Consider the following 20,020-nt stretch of genomic DNA (forward strand, 5'->3'; position numbering starts at 1 on the left):
ATCCCCCAGAATAAAGGCCTAGAACTCTAATGAATACATGTAATGGGGACTGAAGCACTGTAATCCCCCAGAATAAAGGCCTAGAACTCTAATGGGGACTGAAGCACTGTAATCCCCCAGAATAGAGGCCTAGAACTCTAATGAATACATGTAATGGGGACTGAAGCACTGTAATCCCCCAGAATAAAGGCATAGAACTCAAATGGGGACTGTAGTGCTATAATCCCCCAGAATAGAGGCCTAGAACTCTAATGAATACATGTAATGGGGACTGTAGTGCTATAATCCCCCAGAATAGAGGCCTAGGACTCTAATGAATACATGTAATGGGGACTGTAGTGCTATAATCCCCCAGAATAGAGGCCTAGAACTCTAATGAATACATGTAATGGGGACTGTAGTGCTATAATCCCCCAGAATAGAGGCCTAGGACTCTAATGAATACATGTAATGGGGACTGTAGTGCTATAATCCCCCAGAATAGAGGCCTAGAACTCTAATGAATACATGTAATGGGGACTGTAGTGCTATAATCCCCCAGAATAGAGGCCTAGAACTCTAATGAATACATGTAATGGGGACTGTAGTGCTATAATCCCCCAGAATAGAGGCCTGGGACTCTAATGAATACATGTAATGGGGACTGTAGTGCTATAATCCCCCAGAATAGAGGCCTAGAACTCTAATGAATACATGTAATGGGGACTGTAGTGCTATAATCCCCCAGAATAGAGGCCTAGGACTCTAATGAATACATGTAATTGGGACTGTAGTGCTATAATCCCCCAGAATAGAAGCCTAGAACTCTAATGAATACATGTAATGGGGACTGTAGTGCTATAATCCCCCAGAATAGAGGCCTAGAACTCTAATGAATACATGTAATGGGGACTGTAGTGCTATAATCCCCCAGAATAGAGGCCTAGGACTCTAATGAATACATGTAATGGGGACTGTAGTGCTATAATCCCCCAGAATAGAGGCCTAGAACTCTAATGAATACATGTAATGGGGACTGTAGTGCTATAATCCCCCAGAATAGAGGCCTAGGACTCTAATGAATACATGTAATTGGGACTGTAGTGCTATAATCCCCCAGAATAGAAGCCTAGAACTCTAATGAATACATGTAATGGGGACTGTAGTGATATAATCCCCCAGAATAGAGGCCTAGAACTCTAATGAATACATGCAATGGGGACTGTAGTGCTATAATCCCCCAGAATAGAGGCCTAGAACTCTAATGAATACATGTAATGGGGACTGTAGTGATATAATCCCCCAGAATAGAGGCCTAGAACTCTAATGAATACATGTAATGGGGACTGTAGTGCTATAATCCCCCAGAATAGAGGCCTAGAACTCTAATGAATACATGTAATGGGGACTGTAGTGCTATAATCCCCCAGAATAGAGGCCTAGAACTCTAATGAATACATGTAATGGGGACTGAAGCTGTAGTATTAGTAGTGTGGAAACAAATCAACAGTGTGTTATTTCCTATAGAGGCAGTGTGAAGGCCTTATATTATCTCCTAACTAAGCAGGTTCTCAACCTCAGGCTGAGATATCAAATAGTCTCTCGATCATCTCCTCCACCTGCGCTGGGCTGTATTTGTGGTATCTCTCAGGGTGTTTGGAGAAATCATGGTCACATCTGTGTAAAGAACAGGTAAAGGACCATAATAAATGAATATCACTGTACCAGCGTTCTGTATGAAATTCTTACTGCACATCAATATTGAACAGTGGTGAATAAAAGAACCCATGTCTTGTACCAAACATACATGGGACATCCCAGTTTCACCTACAATATTTGAAAAGCATCAGTTATTCAACCACCTTATGTGTGCTGAATTCCAAATGGACCCCCTATTCCCTAGCCACCCTTGCAGATCTAAGAGGATTGGATAGGTAGAAGCAATATAACAGCATTTTCACTAGGCCAATCAGAAGGCAAGATGAAGGTATTACCATAATGCTTGTATCCATCCAATCCGCTCAGATCTACAGGAGTAGTTGGGGAGTAGGGGCTGGTGAATAGCGTCTAGTGAATATGGAGTAGGGGCTAGAGAGTAAGAGCTAGGAAATAGGGTATAGGGGCTAGAGTGTAAGAGCTAGGAAATAGGGTATAGGGGCTAGAGAGTAAGAGCTAGGAAATAGGGTATAGGGGCTATGAAGTAAGAGCTGGGGAATAGGGGTTGATTCTGAATTCAGCAGCAGTCTCCAGTAATAAGCTCTGTGAGGGGGCGGCAGGGTAGCCTAGTGGTTAGAGCGTTGGACTAGTAACCGGAAGGTTGCAAGTTCGAATCCCCGATCTGACAAGATACAAATCTGTCGTTCTGTCCCTGAACAGGCAGTTAACCCACTGTTCCTAGGCCGTCATTGAAAATAAGAATTTGTTCTTAACTGACTTGCCTAGTTAAACAAAGGTAAGAAGAAAAAAAATATGCCATGACTCCCCTCAGCAGAAAGGCTGTGTAGGCCTTGGACACCATCTCTCTCTGGGCCTGACAGATGGCCTGGCGCTGCTCTCTGTCTGGGATGGCCCACGCTTTCTGAGCTTTACACAGTTCCTCCAGGCCCTCGTTGAAGCTCTGGAGGTCAAAGGTCATATCATTTTTTGGGGGGACCGTCATGTTATCTCATATGAGGGCACTGTTTTGTAACAGAAAATGCAAACATTACAATCTTTATATAGCATGTCACAAACGGTGCCCCATAAATACGAGCCCTAAGCTGACATTCAGATTCAGAAAACTTTAATGTCCTCAAAGAGGCAATTCATCTTGCAGCAGTCATAAAATATATAACATCTAAAAATATAAAATAAGCTGACATGTTGGGTTTAGACATTTGTGATCATTCTGTTTGTGAGTATGAATAAGGGTTGTTGTGTAGAGATGTAACATGGTACTGATTAGGGCTGGGAATTCTATATGGGACCTCATGATACCATATTATTGTGATTCTGATTCTATATGTAGGTGATTCTAATATGATTTATGATTCTATATTATTGTGATTCTATATGTATTGTGATTCTCATGATTCTATATGTATTGTGATTCTCATGATTCTATATGTATTGTGATTCTCATGATTCTATATGTATTGTGATTCTCATGATTCTATATGTATTGTGATTCTCATGATTCTATATGTATTGTGATTCTCATGATTCTATATGTATTGTGATTCTCATGATTCTATATGTATTGATTCTCATGATTCTATATGTATTGTGATTCTCATGATTCTATATGTATTGTGATTCTCATGATTCTATATGTATTGTGATTGATTCATGATTCTATATGTATTGTGATTCTCATGATTCTATATGTATTGTGATTCTCATGATTCTATATGTATTGTGATTCTCATGATTCTATATGTATTGTGATTCTCATGATTCTATATGTATTGTGATTCTCATGATTCTATATGTATTGTGATTCTCATGATTCTATATGTATTGTGATTCTCATGATTCTATATGTATTGTGATTCTCATGATTCTATATGTATTGTGATTCTCATGATTCTATATGTATTGTGATTCTCATGATTCTATATGTATTGTGATTCTCATGATTCTATATGTATTGTGATTCTCATGATTCTATATGTATTGTGATTCTCATGATTCTATATGTATTGTGATTCTCATGATTCTATATGTATTGTGATTCTCATGATTCTATATGTATTGTGATTCTCATGATTCTATATGTATTGTGATTCTCATGATTCTATGTATTGTGATTCTCATGATTCTATATGTATTGTGATTTCTCATGATTCTATATGTATTGTGATTCTCATGATTCTATATGTATTGTGATTCTCATGATTCTATATGTATTGTGATTCTCATGATTCTATATGTATTTGATTCTCATGATTCTATATGTATTGTGATTCTATATGTATTGTGATGATTCTATATGTATTGTGATTCTCATGATTCTATATGTATTGTGATTCTCATGATTCTATATGTATTGTGATTCTCATGATTCTATATGTATTGTGATTCTCATGATTCTATATGTATTGTGATTCTCATGATTCTATATGTATTGTGATTCTCATGATTCTATATGTATTGTGATTCTCATGATTCTATATGTATTCTCATGATTCTATATGTATTGTGATTCTCATGATTCTATATGTATTGTGATTCTCATGATTCTATATGTATGTGATTCTCATTGTGATTCTATATGTATTGTGATTCTCATGATTCTATATGTATTGTGATTCTCATGATTCTATATGTATTGTGATTCACATGATTCTATATGTATTGTGATTCTCATGATTCTATATGTATTGTGATTCTCATGATTCTATATGTATTGTGATTCTCATGATTCTATATATTGTGATTCTCATGATTCTATATGTATTGTGATTCTATATGTATTGTGATTCTCATGATTCTATATGTATTGTGATTCTATGATTCTATATGTATTGTGATTCATGATTCTATATGTATTGTGATTCTCATGATTCTATATGTATTGTGATTCTCATGATTCTATATGTATTGTGATTCTCATGATTCTATATGTATTGTGATTCTCATGATTCTATATGTATTGTGATTCTCATGATTCTATATGTATTGTGATTTCATGATTCATGATTCTATATGTATTGTGATTTCATGATTCATGTATTGTGAGTTATAATCATGATTCTATATGTATTGTGATTTCATGATTCTATATGTATTGTGATTATCATGATTCTATATGTATTGTGATTCTCATGATTCTATATGTATTGTGATTCTCATGATTCTATATGTATTGTGATTCTCATGATTCTATATGTATTGTGATTCTTATGATTCTATATGTATTGTGATTCTCATGATTCTATATGTATTGTGATTCTCATGATTCTATATGTATTGTGATTCTCATGATTCTATATGATTCTATATGTATTGTGATTCTCATGATTCTATATGTATTGTGATTCTCATGATTCTATATGTATTGTGATTCTCATGATTCTATATGTATTGTGATTCTCATGATTCTATATGTATTGTGATTCTCATGATTCTATATGTATTGTGATTCTCATGATTCTATATGTATTGTGATTCTCATGATTCTATATGTATTGTGATTCTCATGATTCTATATGTATTGTGATTCTATATGTATTGTGATTCTCATGATTCTATATGTATTGTGATTCTCATGATTCTATATGTATTGTGATTCTATATGTATTGTGATTCTCATGATTCTATATGTATTGTGATTCTCATGATTCTATATGTATTGTGATTCTCATGATTCTATATGTATTGTGATTCTCATGATTCTATATGTATTGTGATTCTCATGATTCTATATGTATTGTGATTCTCATGATTCTATATGTATTGTGATTCTCATGATTCTATATGTATTGTGATTCTCATGATTCTATATGTATTGTGATTCTCATGATTCTATATGTATTGTGATTCTCATGATTCTATATGTATTGTGATTCTCATGATTCTATATGTATTATGATTTCTATTCTATGTATTGTGATTCTCATGATTCTATATGTATTGTGATTCTCATGATTCTATATGTATTTGATTCTCATGATTCTATATGTATTGTGTGATTCTATATGTATTGTGATTTCATGATTCTATATGTATTGTGGTTCTATATGTATTGTGATTCATGATTCTATATGTATTGTGATTCTATATGTATTGTGATTCTCATGATTCTATATGTATTGTGATTCTCATGATTCTATATGTGATTCATGATTCTATATGTATTGTGATCTCATGATTCTATATGTATTGTGATTCTCATGATTCTATATGTATTGTGATTCTATATGTATTGTGGTTCTATATGTATTGTGATTCTCATGATTCTATATGTATTGTGATTCTCATGATTCTATATGTATTGTGATTCTCATGATTCTATATGTATTGTGATTCTCATGATTCTATATGTATTGTGATTCTCATGATTCTATATGTATTGTGATTCTCATGATTCTATATGTATTGTGATTCTCATGATTCTATATGTATTGTGATTCTATGATCTATATGTATTGTGATTTCATGATTCTATATGATTCTATATGTATTGTGATTCTCATGATTCTATATGTATTGTGATTCTCATGATTCTATATGTATTGTGATTCTCATGATTCTATATGTATTGTGATTCTATATGTATGTGATTATGATGATTCTATATGTATTGTGATTCTCATGATTCTATATGTATTGTGATTCTCATGATTCTATATGTATTGTGATTCTCATGATTCTATATGTATTGTGATTCTCATGATTCTATATGTATTGTGATTCTCATGATTCTATATGTATTGTGATTCTCATGATTCTATATGTATTGTGATTCTCATGATTCTATATTGTGATGCATGATTCTATATGATTGTGATTCTCATGATTCTATATGTATTGTGATTCTCATGATTCTATATGTATTGTGATTCTCATGATTCTATATGTATTGTGATTCTCATGATTCTATATGTATTGTGATTCTCATGATTCTATATGTATTGTGATTCTCATGATTCTATATGTATTGTGATTCTATGATTCTATATGTATTGTGATTCTCATGATTCTATTCTATATGTATTGTGATTCTCATGATTCTATATGTATTGTGATTCTCATGATTCTATATGTATTGTGATTCTCATGATTCTATATGTATTGTGATTCTCATGATTCTATATGTATTGTGATTCTCATGATTGTATTGTGATTCTCATGATTCTATATGTATTGTGATTCTCATGATTCTATATGTATTGTGATTCTCATGATTCTATATGTATTGTGATTCTCATGATTCTATATGTATTGTGATTCATGATTCTATATGTATTGTGATTCTCATGATTCTATATGTATTGTGATTCTCATGATTCTATATGTATTGTGATTCTATGATTCTATATGTATTGATTTCATGATATGTATTGTGATTCTCATGATTCTATATGTATTGTGATTCTCATGATTCTATATGTATTGTGATTTCATGATATGTATTGTGATTCTATATGTATTCTATATGTATTGTGATTCTCATGATTCTATATGTATTGTGATTCTCATGATTCTATATGTATTGTGATTCTCATGATTCTATATGTATTGTGATTCTCATGATTCTATATGTATTGTGATTCTCATGATTCTATATGTATTGTGATTCTATATGTATTGTGATTCTATATGTATTGTGATTCTCATGATTCTATATGTATTGTGGTTCTATATGTATTGTGATTCTCATGATTCTATATGTATTGTGATTCTCATGATTCTATATGTATTGTGATTCTCATGATTCTATATGTATTGTGATTCTCATGATTCTATATGTATTGTGATTCTCATGATTCTATATGTATTGTGATTCTCATGATTCTATATGTATTGTGATTCTCATGATTCTATATGTATTGTGATTCTCATGATTCTATATGTATTGTGATTCTCTCATGATTCATGATTCTATATGTATCATGTGATTCTCATGATTCTATATGTATTGTGATTCTCATGATTCTATATGTATTGTGATTCTCATGATTCTATGATTCTATATGTATTGTGATTCTCATGATTCTATATGTATTGTGATTCTCATGATTCTATATGTATTGTGATTCTCATGATTCTATATGTATTGTGATTCTCATGATTCTATATGTATTGTGATTCTCATGATTCTATATGTATTGTGATTCTCATGATTCTATATGTATTGTGATTCTCATGATTCTATATGTATTGTGATTCTCATGATTCTATATGTATTGTGATTCTATATGTATTGTGATTCTATATGTATTGTGATTCTCATGATTCTATATGTATTGTGATTCTCATGATTCTATATGTATTGTGATTCTCATGATTCTATATGTATTGCTATTCGATACTGTGATTTAATTGCGATTCGATGTTCCAAACATATTGCTCACCATATGTCTGCTGCTGAGACGAGAGAGAGACATGAGAAAACTAGTTTTGATCAGTCATGGAAATAAAAAAGTGCTGAAAACAAATTGTTTCCCTAATAAATTGGCACCTAATTTATAATGAAGATGGAGAACAAGCTATGAAGGAAAAATACTGGAGTTTCAGTGCAGGAACAACCAACTAGCACAAATATAATATTGCGGTATTGTCAAAACGATACGATATATCGTCAAAGATAATATCTCGATATGTATCTGTATCGCCCCCCCATCACTAGTACTGAAACACATCCTTTAGGTACATGGAGGAATCTGGCCTCCTTGTCTTACCTTGAACTTGTCTTTAATCACCTGACAGTCTTTTTCTTTCAACTGAAGCCCGATGGTGATGACATATGAAGAATAGAAAAGGTGTGATTAGGTTTGAATAAAACAAGCAAATCCACTTAAAGGTAGATAGTGTAATTTGAGAAATATCCTTTTTAATTTAACATACAGTATCAAAACATCTACCCTCACCTTGTCACCTGGCTTAAAGGTGGGCAGATTCTTTTCAGTCAGGCACTCGGTCACCTTCAACCAACTGCAACACACAAGCAGCACACATTCACTGCACAGATCAGTCATGTTCAGTAGCATAATCATTCATTGGACTGCCCACAAGTCTGGAACCAACAAGCCTGAACAGCTTATACCCCCAAGCCATAAGACTGCTAAATAGTTACAAAGTTAACCAATAGGTACAAGGACTATCTCCATTGGCCCTTTTTGCATGAACTCTTTTGACTTATCTAATACACTGCTGTTACTGTTTATTCTCTACCTCAATTACATCGTACCCCTGCACATCGACTTGGTACTGGTACCCCGTATATACAGCCAAGTTATCGTTACTCATTGTGGATTTATTCCTGGTTATTATTTTCCTATTATTTCTCTCAGCAGTGTTGGGATGGTCCGCAAGTAAACATTTCACTGTTCGTCTACACCTGTTGTTTACGAAGCATGTAACAAATACAATTGTATTCAAGTTGTAGCATAAGATACTTGATTTAATGTAGCATTGTCCCCGTGTGAAGTAATGGTAATGCTTCACTTAAAGCCTGCAGGTATCATTTATTATGATGCAGTTATAATGCAGGTATCATTTATTATGATGCAGTTATAATGCCGGTATCATGCATTTTGATGCAGTTATAATGCATTATGATGCAGTTATAATGCCGGTATCATGCATTATGATGCAGTTATAATGCCGGTATCATGCATTATGATGCAGTTATAATGCATTATGATGCAGTTATAATGCCGGTATCATGCATTATGATGCAGTTATAATGCATTATGATGCAGTTATAATGCCGGTATCATGCATTATGATGCAGTTATAATGCATTATGATGCAGTTATAATGCCGGTATCATGCATTATGATGCAGTTATGATGCAGTTATAATGCATTATGATGCAGTTATAATGCGGTATCATGTATTTTGATGCAGTTATAATTATGATGCAGTTATAATGCCGGTATCATGCATTATGATGCAGTTATAATGCCGGTATCATGCATTATGATGCAGTTATAATGCCGGTATCATGCATTATGATGCAGTTATAATGCCGGTATCATGCATTATGATGCAGTTATAATGCCGGTATCATGCATTATGATGCAGTTATAATGCATTATGATGCAGTTATAATGCATTATGATGCAGTTATAATGCCGGTATCATGCATTATGATGCAGTTATAATGCATTATGATGCAGTTATAATGCCGGTATCATGCATTATGATGCAGTTATAATGCATTATGATGCAGTTATAATGCCGGTATCATGCATTATGATGCAGTTATAATGCATTATGATGCAGTTATAATGCCGGTATCATGCATTATGATGCAGTTATAATGCCGGTATCATGCATTATGATGCAGTTATAATGCATTATGATGCAGTTATAATGCCGGTATCATGCATTTGATGCAGTTATAATGCAGTTATCATGCATTATGATGCAGTTATAATGCAGTATCATGCATGATAGTTATAATGCATTATGTTATAATGCATTATGATGCAGTTATAATGTATTATGATGCAGTTATAATGCATTATGATGCAGTTATAATGCCGGTATCATGCATTATGATGCAGTTATAATGCATTATGATGCAGTTATGATGCAGTTATCATGCATTATGATGCAGTTATAATGCCGGTATCATGCATTATGATGCAGTTATAATGCCGGTATCATGCATTATGATGCAGTTATAATGCAAATATGATGCAGTTACAATGCATTATAACACTTGTCATGAGCATGTATGACCACCGTATAATCTATATTATAATATCATAAACCTAGGCAACAAACATGAGCTGGTAGATCAGTCAACCCACACCGGAGAGGGGGGAATTTGATTCAAAACATTACATTTCCAAGGGAAAGCAAGTGCCAGGATCTCACAGGAAATATGGGTGTTTTTAAAATATTCCAGAGTTGACAATATTAGCAGCATATCCAGAGACCGAAAAGCTGAACAGATGAATATCATTTTGAGGAGGAAGTTGCATTTAATGATTCACCGGCCGTAAGGGCAGTATGCTAACCTGGTTACCAATCTGTTCCTGTCATCATTCCACTCATTGTCATGCAAAACATGTTTTAGCAATGACAGGGAATACAAAGAGTGGAATGTTAGCAGAAAAGGCTGTGGATTTCAGGCTAGCAGGAGGCAGCTAGTCTCTTCTAATAATACATAATGATCAGGACTAATGTTAGACAATGTTAGATTCCATCACTCCCTTCTTCCTCCTCTGGATTCCTGGTCCCTCACCTGTGCTGGTACCCCTGCTTCTGTTGCTCAATCAGTTCCCCGTACTCAACCTCCGGATCCCTGCCGCTGGTTTTAACCACTTCAAACAGAGATGACCTGCAGGTAGATGTCCCTGTCATAACTAGTCTGCCACCCCTGTGAGCTGTGACAAATTCACCTACAACCCAGAACTAAAGTACATGGAGAGTCAAAATGTAGGGCACTTTGAGTGATCATTATGTTGTGTAGGCCTAGTTAATCTCTCAACCTTAGGGGTCTCTAATGGCTCAAATAAAGATTTATTATAGTTCCGGACTGTTCTGGAACGGGTGTTCTGGTAAACTGCATGACCAGGTTCCTATTCATTAGGGAACGTCACAGAAAATGTCTTAAAATGTTTTGTAACTGAAAAATAAAATTTGCGTTTCTCATTTCTGAGAAATGTGGTCCCTCCCCTCCTTGTTTGACTGTTTTCTTCCATTTGTTGTCGAATGAACATGACCCTTGTAATGGGAATATTAATGTTTGTGTTTTTCTTATAACTAATTTCTGTGTTCTATTCATCTGCTGTTCTATAAACCAATTTCTGTGTTCATGCAAGTGGCTGACTGTACAAATCACCTATCAGTAGATGCAATTTGGCAGTACGCCGAGATCGTGTTTTGAGAACGAACTACCATGTTTTGAGAACAAACAAAAAATATCTCAGTTTCAAGGTCTCAGCTTAGAGAGAAAAAAGCCTTGTGAGGTATTGGTCTGTCACATGTTATGAAACAGTATTGGCCGGTCACATGTTATGAAACAGTATTGGTCGGTAACATGTTATGAACCAGTATTGGTCTGTCACATGTTGTGAAACAGTATTGGTCTGTCACATGTTATGAACCAGTATTGGTCTGTCACATGTTATGAACCAGTATTGGTCTGTCACATGTTATGAACCAGTATTGGTCTGTCACATGTTATGAACCAGTATTGGTCTGTCACATGTTATGAACCAGTATTGGTCTGTCACATGTTATGAAACAGTATTGGTCTGTCACATGTTATGAACCAGTATTGGTCTGTCACATGTTATGAAACAGTATTGGTCTGTCACATGTTATGAACCAGTATTGGTCTGTCACATGTTATGAACCAGTATTGGTCTGTCACATGTTATGAACCAGTATTGGTCTGTCACATGTTATGAACCAGTATTGGTCTGTCACATGTTGTGAACCAGTATTGGTCTGTCACATGTTGTGAAACAGTATTGGTCTGTAACATGTTATGAACCAGTATTGGTCTGTCACATGTTGTGAACCAGTATTGGTCTGTAACATGTTGTGAAACAGTATTGGTCTGTCACATGTTATGAACCAGTATCGGTCTGTCACATGTTATGAACCAGTATTGGTCTGTCTCACATGTTATTGGTCTGTCACATGAACCAGTATCGGTCTGTCACATGTTATGAACCAGTATTGGTCTGTCACATGTTGTGAACCAGTATTGGTCTGTCACATGTTATGAACCAGTATTGGTCGGTCACATGTTATGAAACAGTATTGGTCTGTCACATGTTATGAACCAGTATTGGTCTGTCACATGTTATGAACCAGTATTGGTCTGTCACATGTTATGAAACAGTATTGGTCTGTCACATGTTATGAAACAGTATTGGTCTGTCACATGTTATGAAACAGTATTGGTCTGTCACATGTTATGAAACAGTATTGGTCTGTCACATGTTATGAACCAGTATTGGTCTGTCACATGTTATGAACCAGTATTGGTCTGTCACATGTTATGAACCAGTATTGGTCTGTCACATGTTATGAACCAGTATTGGTCTGTCACATGTTATGAACCAGTATTGGCCGGTCACATGTTATGAACCAGTATTGGCCGGTCACATGAATGAAACAAGACAATAATGATTAATGAATTATGCTAAATCATGCAAATATAACTTGTCTGTGTATAGTCGTATATAAGACAACTGCTGGGTCTGCCCAGGCAGAGCTCCTGATTGACATGTGTACTATGGTGCATTGAGTTGGTTGGAACCTCTCCAGCGCGCTGACAATAAACAATGGTTCATTTAAGATTGACTTTGAGTGTCCCTGTGTAAGAATTTTTCCACAACACCCTGTTCATTAATATGAAAGGCCCTAATGCCAGACTCAAGCAACGGTTCATCCACACTGAATATTACAGCTAACACACACTTTGGAAATGTACAGAGAGGGCCTACTTCTTCATTGTCTTGAGGATGTAGTTGTAGTTGTTGAGGAGGAAGATGGCCCCAAGAGCGTGGTCCTCGTACACCTTGGCCTTACTCTGTAGGTTGTACTGGAGATGCTCCAGCACTTTACCTGGAAAAGGGAAATCATGAACATCATGTAAAACCACATAGCCACCACATCGGGGCAGTCAAGGCTCCTCATGTAAAACCACATAGCCACCACATGGGGGCAGTCAAGGCTCCTCATGTAAAACCACATAGCCACCACATGGGGGCAGTCAAGGCTCCTCATGTAAAACCACATAGCCACCACATGGGGGCAGTCAAGGCTCCTCATATAAAACCACATAGCCACCACATGGTGGCAGTCAAGGCTCCTCATGTAAAACCACATAGCCACCACATGGTGGCATTCAAGGTTCCTCATGTAAAATCACATAGCCACCACATGGTGGCAGTCAAGGCTCCTCATGTAAAATCACATAGCCACCACATGGTGGCATTCAAGGTTCCTCATGTAAAATCACATAGCCACCACATGGTGGCAGTCAAGGCTCCTCATATAAAACCACATAGCCACCACATGGTGGCAGTCAAGGCTCCTCATATAAAACCACATAGCCACCACATGGGGGCAGTCAAGGCTCCTCATATAAAACCACATAGCCACCACATGGGGGCAGTCAAGGCACTTGAACTAAACACCACCTGTGGCTGATTCTGACTCATAATCAGGGGTGAAAGTAGATTATGGGACCTCCAGGATCGAATTTACTTTCTTTGGAGCCAAAAGCCAGCATATTGCCTTAGCTTAATGGCGTCCGCATGCTTCCCAGCCAAAACAGTTCGGAAGAGTTTGTGCATATATTATGACAACATTTTGTGACGTTTTTCTTCGTTTTGTACTTCTGTAAGAGTTTTTTCAGTTGTTCAGGCACACACATTTTTTTCTTGAGGCAGGCTGAAGTCGGTAGCTGAAGTCTACCCCCCTTCGTCTGTGATTGGTCAACAGTAGGGAGTCTTCAGTAGTCTTTGTTGTCATACAATGAGAGACGACTCGTTTTATGCATTTTTTTCATTGAGAAACACTGCACCAAACATCTTAGTTAGATGTAAAGTTGCGCAACTAAGATCTCTGCAAAAACGTGCAAATTAATGACATAATTATTGAGCTATCTTAGATCAATTCTGAATAGAAATGTGGCTTGTCACCTAAAACACTCACAAACACAATCAAGAGCATCCTGTCGGGTTGTATCACCGCATGGTACGGAAACTGCTCCGCCCACAACCGTAAGGCTCTCCAGAGGGTAGTGAGGTCTGCACAACGCATCACCGGAGGCAAACTACCTGCCCTCCAGGACACCTATACCACCCGATGTTACAGGAAGGCCATGAAGATCATCAAGGACAACAACCACCCGAGCCACTGCCTGTTCACCCCGCTATCATCCAGAAGGCGAGGTCAGTACAGGTGCATCAAAGCTGGGACCGAGAGACTGAAAAACAGCTTCTATCTCAAGGACATCAGACTGTTAAACAGCCATCACTAACATAAAGTGGCTGCTGCCAACATACAGACTCATATCTCTGGCCACTTAAATAAATGGATTTAATAAAGGTATCACTAGTCACTTTAAATAACAGCACTTTAATAATGTCTACATGTCCTACATTACTCATCTCAAGGTCCTCTATAAAAACCATCATCAGCCACTGTTAAACTTTATAAAGCCATTACTCACTAACATAAATAACAGCCACTTTAATAATGTCTACATGTCCTACATTACTCATCTCATATGTATATACTGTACTCTATACCATCTACTGCATCTTGCCATCTTAATGTAATGTATCACTAGTCACTTTAAATAACAGCACTTTAATAATGTCTACATGTCCTACATTACTCATCTCATATGTATATACTGTACTCTATACCATCTACTGCATCTTACTTTAAATAACAGCACTTTAATAATGTCTACATGTCCTACATTACTCATCTCATATGTATATACTGTACTCTATACCATCTACTGCATCTTGCCATCTTAATGTAATGTATCACTAGCCACTAAACTGTCCTACATTACACTTTATATAATGTTTACATGTCCTACATTACTCATCTCATATGTATTATCATCTCTGTATATACTGTACTCTATACCATCTACTGCATCTTGCCATCTTAATGTAATGTATCACTAGCCACACTTTAATAATGTCTACATATCCTACATTACTCATCTCATATGTATATACTGTACTCTATACCATCTACTCATGCCTCATATGTATATACTTTAAACAATGTATAATGTCTACACCTATACTCATCTACTGTACTCTATACCATCTTGCATCATCTTAATGTAATGTATCACTAGTCACTTTAAATAACAGCACTTTAATAATGTTTACATACCCTACATTACTCATCTCATATGTATATACTGTACTCTATACCATCTACTGCATCTTGCCATCTTAATGTAATGTATCACTAGCCACTTTAAACTCTTTATATAATGTTTACATGTATTACTCATCTCATATGTATATACTGTACTCTATACCATCTACTGCATCTTGCCATCTTAATGTAATGTATCACTAGCCACTTTAAACAATGTAACTTTATATAATGTCTACATGTCCTACATTACTCATCTCATATGTATATACTGTACTCTATACCATCTACTGCATCTTGCCATCTTAATGTAATGTATCACTAGCCACTTTAAACAATGTAACTTTATATAATGTTTACATACCCTACATTACTCATCTCATATGTATATACTGTACTCTATACCATCTACTGCATCTTGCCATCTTAATGTAATGTATCACTAGCCACTTTAAACAATGTAACTTTATATAATGTCTACATTACTCATCATATGTGCTCTATATACCATCTACTGCATCTTACATGTCATCACTACATTACTCATCTCATATGTATATACTGTACTCTATACCATCTACTGCATCTTGCCATCTTAATGTAATGTATCACTAGCCACTTTATATAATGTTTACATACCCTACATTACTCATCTCATATGTATATACTGTACTCTATACCATCTACTGCATCTTGCCTATGCCGCACAGCCATCACTCATCCATATATTTATATGTACATATTCTTATTCATCCCGTACCATTGCCACTTTTTAAAATCATTTTTAAGCGAAGGTATGCGAGCCATCACCCATATATTTATATGTACATATTCTTATTCATTGGGCATTGCCACTTTTTAAAATCCAGCTGAACTGAAGCATGCTAGCCGCCAGCTGAACGCCTTAAGACCCAACGGTTCAGCGTCTTGCCCTTGTCAAAGGTCATTCTGGATATTAGACACAGCCATGTTGAACACTCACAGACATAAGGACTCAGTGCTCTCTGATTGTCATTCCCCTTGGACTCCTGACTGTCTGATGGCTGTTCTTCTGATTCATCTGCATCTGGTGAACAAAACAATTCTATATCTACACATCTTATCTCAATGAAGAAAAACCAACCATCTAATAACCATCTAGTTTTGTAACTGAAAACTCAATCTAATAAACAAAGAGAAAGACTCCGTACCAGTGTCATGTTGAACGTCCACCTGAACACTACTGGACACCTCCATAGTTACTGTGTCACTGTCTACATCATGAGGATAAAGGATGGACCGAACAGCATCTGCAAAGGACAGCAACTGCTGCAGGAATAGAATTGTCTGGAGACAGTAAGAGAACAATTAACATATTAGACATCTTTAGTTAGGTCAGTTCAAATGGGATAAAAAATAAAATATACTTTATTCTACATTTAGTGAGAAACTGACATGTGTCTTCTGTCTAGTATGCCATGATGCAACAATATAAGGAAACAAACCCCCTCTGGAACAAAACACCCTTGTCCTTACACAAATCTAGATGAGCACATCGGCATTACTGATTCAGTTAATTGACTGTAAACTGATGGAGAGGAAACATCAGAAAGGAGAGCTGTTACATTGCTGTTGAATTCATGCACCGTTCCATCCTTGGACATACTCTCCCTATCAGGGTTGCTCTGTGAGAGAAAGGGGAAAATTACAATTCGGAGTTGAGTTTCTCAAAGCTTCCAGATCGTTTTACGTCATTGGAATGTATGCAATCATGGCCCAAATAAATGATCTCAGTGCTATGAAGCTTTTGGGAAACTCCCCCGCTTGTCTGTCTGATTAAATCATATTATTACAACGATCCAGTCAGAGGTTCCCTTGCTGGATGATGAAATGTTCTATATTTCAAAGTCCTTCCAACTAAAACAATATTTGAATGGTTAGAATGTGGTACCTTGACGTGAGCAGAAAAGTCTGTCAGTGCTCTGGCTGCCAAGGTCTTCATAGATGTAACGAGTTTGGAAAGCTTGGACACGGTGCCGCTTGTTGTGCACTGACAGGCAACATGACATCACACAGTCAGCCATAATAATACCGTGGTGGACTAAAGTTTTCAGAATGACACAAATATTCATTTTCATAAAGTCTGCTGCCTCAGTGTCTTTAGATATTTTTTGTCAGATGTTACTATGGAATACTGAAGTATAATTACAAGCATTTCACAAGTGTCAAAGGCTTTTATTGACAATTACATGAAGTTGATGCAAAGAGTCAATATTTGCAGTGTTGACCCTTTTCTTTTCAAGACCTCCGCAATCCACCCTGGCATGCTGTCAATTAACTTCTGGGCCACATCCTGACTGATGGCAGCCCATTCTTGCATAATCAATGCTTGGAGTTTGTCAGAATTTGTGGGGTTTTGTTTGCCCATCCGCCTCTTGATCACAAGTCACCAAACTGTTCCTGGATGGTTGGGAGAAGTTGCTTTTGGAGGATGTTTTGGTACCATTCTTTATTCATGGCTGTGTTCTTAGGCAAAATTGTGAGTGAGGCCACTCCCTTGGCTGAGAAGCAACCCCACACATGAATGGTCTCAGGATGCTTTAATGTTGGCATCTCACAGGACTGATGGTAGCGCTCACCTTGTCTTCTCTGGACAAGCTTTTTTTCCGGATGCCCCAAACAATCGGAAAGGGGATTCATCAGAGAAAATGACTTTACCCCAGTCCTCAGCAGTCCAATCCCTGTACCTTTTGCAGAATATCAGTCTGTCCCTGATGTTTTTCCTGGAGAGAAGTGGCTTCTTTGCTGCCCTTCTTGACCCCAGGCCATCCTCCAAAAGTCTTCGCCTCACTGTTCGTGCAGATGTACTCACACCTGCCTGCTGCCATTCCTGAGCAAGCTCTGTACTGGTGGTTCCCCGATCTTGCAGCTGAATCAACTTTAGGAGATGTTCCTGGCGCTTGCTGGACTTTCTTGGGAGCCCTGAAGCCTTCTTCACAACAATTGAACCCCTCTCCTTGAAGTTCTTGATTATCTGATAAATGGTTGATTTAGGTGCAATCTTACTGGCAGAAATATCCTTGCCTGTGAAGCCCTTTTTGTGCAAAGCAATGATGACGGCATGTGTTTCCTTGCATGTAACCATGGTAGACAGAGGAAGAACAATGATTCCAAGCACCACCCTCATTTTGAAGCTTCCAGGCTGTTATTCAAACTCAATAAACATGACAAAGTGATCTCCAGCCTTGTCCTCGTCAACACTCACACCTGTGTTAACGAGAGAATCACTGACATGATGTCAGCTGGTCCTTTTGTGGCAGAGCTGAAATGCAGTGGGAATTTTGGGGGGGATTCAGTTAACTTGCATGGCAAAGAGGGGCTTTGCAATTAATTGCAATTCATCTGATCACTCTTCATAACATTCTGGAGTATATGCAAACTGAGGCAGCAGACTGTGAAAATTAATATTTGTGACATTCTCAAAACTTTTGGCCACGACTGTACATTTTCCTCAGTATACTGACCCCAATTCCAGACAATTCAGGAACACTGAAATTCCAATTATCTTCAATGCTTTTCAAGGAGGAACGTTTGGAATTGGAATTTGGTTAACTTTCTGAATGGACTGGAATTGAAATATAATTTACCCCAACCCTGACCCCCCCTGACCATTACAACCCCTGACCCTGACTCCCCAGACCATGACACCCCTGACCCCACCCCTGAGGATGACCCCAACCATGATCACCCCCTGACCCCAAAACCGCTGACCATGACACCTTCTGTCCCCAACCCTGACCCCCCTGACCATGACCGCCCCCAGACCATGACCCCCGCCGACCATGACACCCCCCTCAGCACACAACAATAGAGAGAAAGCTCAACTTTACACTGTCCTCTCAGGATTATATGGCACCTTTAGTAACGTGTTAAACTCTTTGTCCTCCTCCAGGAAACGGCCCAGGACAGGTAACATGGCGACAAGGGCTGTGTAGTCGTGACGTGAACAGGCTCGTCTGACAGAGGACACGATGTTCTCCCCATTCTGGATCAGCTGGTTCAGAGCCACCTGAAGGAAATAAGATTACAATTACAAATTAGAACAACTTTATTGTCCACACAATGTGAACATTTGTCTTCGGCTTCACCACATAAAAACAGACATTAAACACCCTCATGAGCACATCCTTCTCAAGACCATTAAATAAACTCATAATTAAAGTACAAAAGTGCTGCAGTGCAAGATTATGTACATAACACGTACATAACATGTACATAACAGCATGTACATAACATGTACATAACAGCATGTACATAACATGTACATAACACCATGTACATAACACGTACATAACATGTACATAACATGTACATAACAGCATGTACATAACACGTACATAACATGTACATAATGACATCATTGGTCTAAAACTAGAATCATCATCAAGACTTCAACTAGAATCATCAAGATACCCGACAGCCAGGGAGTCCAAATAAATCCACATCACCCCGGTAGTGTAAGATGTAG

At 37.0% G+C, this 20,020-nt stretch overlaps 1 protein-coding gene across 4 annotated transcripts in view; it reads right to left on the reverse strand.

Annotated features, from left to right (window-relative positions):
• Positions 1-991: 991 nt before the first annotated feature.
• Positions 992-20,020, reverse strand: part of LOC115121528 (exocyst complex component 7-like) — a 32,171-nt gene continuing 13,142 nt past the window's right edge. Inside the window, exons 9-18 of one of the 4 annotated variants that reach the window (XM_065010689.1) lie at positions 19,409-19,561; positions 17,118-17,177; positions 16,704-16,839; positions 16,496-16,579; positions 13,101-13,221; positions 10,883-10,978; positions 8,553-8,616; positions 8,364-8,405; positions 2,463-2,596; positions 992-1,656 (exon numbers count right to left, since the gene is read on the reverse strand). In XM_065010689.1, the coding sequence (XP_064866761.1) occupies positions 1,557-1,656; positions 2,463-2,596; positions 8,364-8,405; positions 8,553-8,616; positions 10,883-10,978; positions 13,101-13,221; positions 16,496-16,579; positions 16,704-16,839; positions 17,118-17,177; positions 19,409-19,561 (990 nt within the window). In that variant the 3' untranslated portion in view covers positions 992-1,556. Of the gene's footprint in view, positions 1,657-2,462; positions 2,597-8,363; positions 8,406-8,552; positions 8,617-10,882; positions 10,979-13,100; positions 13,222-16,495; positions 16,580-16,703; positions 16,840-17,086; positions 17,543-19,408; positions 19,562-20,020 lie in introns of those variants that run through there. The other 3 variants (XM_065010686.1, XM_065010687.1, XM_065010688.1) reach the window with 3 other exon arrangements.

The sequence above is a fragment of the Oncorhynchus nerka genome, linkage group LG26, assembly GCF_034236695.1.
Source record: "Oncorhynchus nerka isolate Pitt River linkage group LG26, Oner_Uvic_2.0, whole genome shotgun sequence".
Classification (NCBI taxonomy): domain Eukaryota; kingdom Metazoa; phylum Chordata; class Actinopteri; order Salmoniformes; family Salmonidae; genus Oncorhynchus; species Oncorhynchus nerka.